Raw genomic sequence first — 6,000 nt, 5'->3', positions numbered from 1 at the left:
GAGTGATGATTTTGAGAGGGTGTGTCTTGTCAGAATGAACTAACTTAGCCCACTTTCTAACTTTTCATTTGATTTTACTCACGATCCAGAAAAGGTACAACAGGACACGCTCTTCCACCACTTTTTGTCGACACAGATTTTCTGGCGGATAAGCGATCAACTTGCTTTTGAAACATTGTATGTGGCGTAGTTTCGGGGAAAGGCGAAGTCATACGCGGAAGGCTAGTGTATTTTTTCCTCTCCTAGGTTGAGATACTGTCCTTGACATTGGCCAACGCGCCTTTTTGCCCCTTCTCTTGGGGTTTGTTGGTTAACCAGCGGGGCTGTAACGATGGGGGATGTCATTTCCACTCACCTGGACGAAGGCAAGCGAGAGATGATTACCGGTAAGCTCCTCCTTGACTCTCCCTCCAATTTACATCTTGAATTGCTGCTTAATATATTAGCGTAAAATGTGAAGAGAGATACAAGACAATTCATTAAAAGGATATGGGCTCCTTACCCACTGTTTTTTATATTCCCGCACAGGAAACTTACTCGACAGTCAGCATCCCTCGAAAGTTACACGTTTTAAAATGTACATTGTTGCAATAAATTAGAATACTACATAATGTCACATTTCCTCGCATAAAATTCAGCCGAATTACATTCTAAACGGACAAACTCTCCCAATTTGAATCAAACCCAATCTGACCTTATTTCTCAGAGATGATAATAGCTACAGATTGTTACACAAAATAATGTGATTTAACCAAATATTTCTGGTATCCATTACTGGGAGTTACAGGTTAGGTCGCTCAAAAAGAGCCTAATGATACTCCTTTGTCCAAGAACATTACACTTTCTGTTTAAAGGGTGAATTGTCTCTGGAAGACAAAACAGCCAAATACTCCATCTAAACGTGAATTGATTCTCCATTGTGGTATGGTTCTAGAACCATAAATCCCTCTACTTTCATATCACAAAATAATTTCACAAATGCATAATACACACTTACTGTATGCTGTTTTAACCATTTTCTTTACACAGTTGCAGCCAACAGTATTTTTCACTGACAACACGTTTGTGGTGTCTGTCTTCCATTCACACACACAGGTGTACGGCGAAGCAGATAGCTAATTAGTACAGGTAGTCCACTCTGTCTTCCGTATGTTTTCCGTTAACAAGCAGTGGTGGAAAAGGTACCCAATTGTCATACTTGAGTAAAAGTAAAGATACAGGGCCTCCCAAGTGGTGCAGCGGTCTAAGGTACTGTATCACAGTGCTTGAAGTCACTACAGCCCCGGGTTCAATCCCAGTGTGTGTCACATCCAGCCGTGACCTGGAGACCCATGAGGCAGCGCACAATTGGCCCAGTGTCGACCGGGTTAGGAGAGGGTTTGGCTAGCTGGGACGTCCTTGTCCCATCACCCTCTAGCGACTCCTTGTGGCGTGTGGGGTGGCTGAAAGCTGACCTCGGCGTTTCCTCCGGCACATTGGTGCGTCTGGCTTCCGGGTTAAGCGAACAGTACGCCAAGAAGCAGCGCGGCTTGGCAGGGTCGTGTTTCGGAGGAGTCATGACTCTCGACCTTTGACTCTCCTTACGGGATTTGCAGCGATGGGACAAGACTGTAACTACCAATTGGTTAACACAAAGCTGGGGAGAAAAAGGGGTCAAAGTTTTAAAAAATACTTTAAAAGAAAATGACTGAAGTAAAAGTGAAAGTCGCTTGTGTCAAAATATTTGGTTATAAATATACTTTAAAAAGTAAATGTAATTGCTAAAATATATTTAAGTATTAAAAGTAAAAGTATAAATAGTTTAAAAATTACTTATATTAAGCAAACCAATGTTTAGTGAGTCCGCCAGATCAGAAGCAGTCGGGATGACCAGAGATGTTACATTTTTTATGATTATCAAGAGAACAAGTACTTTTGGGTGTCAGGGAAAATGTATGGAGTAAAAAGTTATTAAGTTAAGTTACATTATTTTCTTCAGGAATGTAGTGAAGTAAAACTACTGAAGAAGTACTTTCAAGTATTTTTAGTAAGGACTTTACACCACTGTAAACAAGCAATGTAACATGGAATATGGCATTGTGGGAACCTGACAAAGGTGTGTATCAATTTAACCATTTTTGGAAAAAATATATAATTATTTCTTGCTGATATGAAAGATAATATAATTATTTCTTGCTGATATGAAAGATAAGGTCCTTATGCTTCCCAAACCCTACCGCAAACTCCCCCATACAGAAGATGCCTTTGTCTAATGAATCATTGGTGTAACGTAATGGAACTGAGAGTCAAGGGCTACAGGTTAGGTACTGTTTGGTGTATAGGACAGATCATTTTCGACCAACCTTAACTTAGCAATATTTCAAATGGATTTATTTTAATAATGGAGTATTCTCTAAATTCAAATGCACCATCTGCAACTGGACACATACATTTTAGAAGATGCATGTTTGGCTGAATCGAGAACAAAAATAGTGTCGCCAAGTTAAGCTTGGTCGTAAATGTTCTGTGCTACACCAAACAGTACCTAACCTGTAACTCCCAGTAATGGATACAAAAATCACATTATCTGTTCTAACATTATGTAGCTAAGATAATAACTGCTTTCCCAAGGACAGTGAGCTTGAGCATAATGTTTGGGCAGTAGTTTTACCCTGTCCAAATGTGGTAGTGGCTTTTTTCAAAACGGGGCCGGTATTCGTTTCTACAGGTTCATGGGAGCTATTTTACCGTGCACTAAATAATTACAATAGCTGCTTCTGATTATTCCTCTTTCCAAGAAGAGCTGGACAAAGAATATATATTTTTTACATAGGAAGGTACAGCCCTATTTATTTGAGCTGGAATGCACTGAAGAGGAGTTGAGACCGCGAGAAAAATAATTGCGAGACCAGCAAGCAGCGGCTGGATAAGGAGGGCAAATGACAAACAAGTAAGTTGTTTTGCAGTCGATAGCTAGCTAGCAATATAAGCTCTCTTTTAACATGTGTTGTTCCCCCATAACGGGGCTTGCTAGTACCACTACAAGCCAAGTTTTGCTAGCTAGCTTTGTTTCCTATACCTAAAATGTATAGAGTTGAAGTTATAGCTAGCTAACTAGCCTAGCTAGCTTCAGTGCACCCCATTAGGAGCAAAATTACGAAGAGTAAAGGAATGACTCTGGCTTTATGACTCATATTAGTCTTGGAGTAACTATACCTGTATGTTGTAGCTAGCTAGCTAATGTGTGTGTGTGAGATTTCAAAGTGTCTCATATTATAAACTTGGTGGTTCGAGCTCTGAATGCTGAAAGACCAGTATCGGACTGTATACCACGGGTATGACAAAACATGTATTTTTGCTGCTGTAATTACATTGGTAACCAGTTTATAATAGCAATAAGGCACCTCGGGGTTTGTGGTTCATGACAAATATACCATGGCTAAGGGCTGTGTCCAGGCACCTATGTATAAGAAAATCCCTTAGCTGTGGTATGTTGGCCATATACCACACCTGTTCAGGCCTTATTGCGTAATTCTAAATCATGCTGCTACAATAGCAATACAGACAGTACACAGCGATTGCCCACAAATGTCTAATAGTTTGTCTTTCTTTCGCAGACAATTCCGCTTGGATACAAAGAAGTTGATGACTCTCAAAGAGAAGTGAAAGGTCCCATAACAACAATCTCCCTTGTATCAAAGTGACTCTGAACACCTCACTGCACCACCTAAACCCACCATATGCAAGTCTTCCCTTTGTAAAACTGTAGTATTTATTATAGGCGTTAGTAGTATATTTTTCTTCAATTGTATATATGTCATGTGTTGCCATAATTGTTCCTGCATACTGCTGTGTAAACTCACCTCGGTCTCCAGAGCAAATAAACTTGTCTTAAACAAACCATGTTTACTTATTTGACAGAATAATCTACTGTTTTATTGAAACATGTTTACTTGCCAACAAATTTTAGTTGAAATTATCTGTTTCGCAGTAAGATTGTAGCTAGTTTATGCAAATTAATTTAATGAATACCACAATGAAACGATCCAGATGTTGAAGTCAACACTTTATTGGTTTTCGATGCAGCAGGAATCATCTAGTCACTTGTCTGTACACTTGTAAAAAAAAAAAAACTTTTCCCACATTTTGTTACGTTACAGCCTTATTCTAAAATGGATTTTTTTTAAATATCCATCTTTCTACACACAATACCCCATAATGACAAAGCAAAAACAGGTTTTTAGAAATGTTTTCAAATGTACTAAAAATGAAAAAACAAATACCTTATTTACATAAATATTCAGAATCTTTGCTATGAGACTCGAAATTAAGCTCAGGTGCATCCTGCTTCCATTGCTCATCCTTCAGATGTTTCTACAACATGATTGGAATCCACCTGTGGTAAATTCAATTGATTGGACATGATTTGTTTAAGGCACACACCTGTCTGTATAAGGTCATATGTTGACAGTGCATGTCAGAGTAAAAACCAAGCCATGAGGTCAAATGAATTGTCTGTAGAGCACCGAGACCGGATTGTGTCGAAGCATAGGTCTGGGGAAGGGTACCAAAAAATGTCTGCCGCATTAAAGGTCCCCAAGAACACAGTGGCCTCCATTCTAAAATGGAAGAAGTTTGGCAATGCAGCCAGCTCTACCCAGCTCTTCCTAGTGTGGAATGAAGAAGAGAAAATTTAAAAAAACAAACATATTTTTTGAATAGCCAGCATATTATGAAAGCTGGGGAAAAGTTGGTTTAGATAAACAAATTTAGTTCTCTAGCTAGTTGGCTAGGTAACGTCAGCTCGACTTCTTCTTTTCTGCTGCGCTGATGTTGGCTGATCGGATGCCTTATTCTTTGACGTGAAGTGGAAAATCGATGGAATAGCATTACGTTTCAACATTCGACCTGGCAACACCATGAGTTGAGACTTCCGATCCGTTTCAAAATCCGCTGTCTGGAAGTGTTGGCTACAAACAGACATTTTTATTTCTCCATGGGAGTATTCACATCAACTGGATCCACCTCCACCAGGATGGTACTACATCCAGAAATGATGAATTCTGGATATGGTGGTTGGTTTACAACCAGCAAATGTAGATGGCCCGTTTTCTACCGGTGAAATGCAGAAACCCTCGATTTCCGTGTAGTGAATAAATTCTTGATTTTTATGACATGTTAATAACATATTAATGGACATATATAGTGAAATAGAGCAGCAGTGAAACTTCCCTTTACGTTTCTCATATGTCACATACACTTAGGTATTGAAGTATCTTTAAAGACTTCGTCATTGACAGTGTACAAAAAAGAGAAATTGGTCATCACACAACAGAACACTTATTGGAACGACTAGCCCATGTCGGACTGGCGTGAAAACCCACATGAGGCCAATGGGGTCATGTTTGCTGGGGTGTGTTTCACTGAACCATTTCTCAATTCAGTCGTGTTAAATTGATTATATGAGTTTGCTTGGGTGAAGTGTGGTCTGATCAGGCTACTCCAGACCTGTATTTTCCATGGCTAGCCACACTGTCTGGGGTTCCAACCTCAGAATCCAGGATATGTGTGTGTGGTTGTGGCTGGAAACACTGTATGCCACTTTCCCCCCAGACTCACCCTCACAGGGCTCCAGACTAACATTTTCCCCTGGTGCCACTAAGTTTTTCAGTTGCACCAGCCCATGATTTGGTCACACCACGCCGTCACATAATATATACTGTGTAATATATATATATATATCTTATAAAGTAATTCAGTGCTTTATAAAAAAAATTAGATCGTATTCAAGAAATACATTGTTTCATGTTGTGATTCAAGTTAATGTCACATGCATAAATAAGTACAGTGAAATTCCTTTCTTGAAATCTCGAAACCCAACATTGCGATAATCAATAACTATGTAATACTAGAAAAAAAACACGAAAAATATGAAGGGAAAGTGGGATACCTAGTCAGTTGTACAACTGAATGCATTAATCTGAAATGTGTCTTTCGCATTTAACCCAACCCCTCAATCAG

At 39.3% G+C, this 6,000-nt stretch overlaps 1 protein-coding gene across 1 annotated transcript in view; it reads left to right on the top strand.

Moving 5' to 3' along the window:
* LOC109868282 (protein Niban 2) overlaps positions 1 to 6,000 on the top strand; it is a 38,301-nt gene continuing 32,301 nt past the window's right edge. Inside the window, exon 1 of the mRNA XM_031802898.1 lies at positions 1 to 386. Within this exon, the coding sequence (XP_031658758.1) occupies positions 332 to 386 (55 nt within the window). The 5' untranslated portion in view covers positions 1 to 331. The remainder of the gene's footprint in view (positions 387 to 6,000) is intronic.

This window comes from Oncorhynchus kisutch, linkage group LG23 (assembly GCF_002021735.2).
Source record: "Oncorhynchus kisutch isolate 150728-3 linkage group LG23, Okis_V2, whole genome shotgun sequence".
Lineage (NCBI taxonomy): Eukaryota > Metazoa > Chordata > Actinopteri > Salmoniformes > Salmonidae > Oncorhynchus > Oncorhynchus kisutch.
The sequence above is the reverse complement of the archived record's forward strand: the minus strand, read 5'-3'. Positions and strand labels throughout refer to the sequence as shown.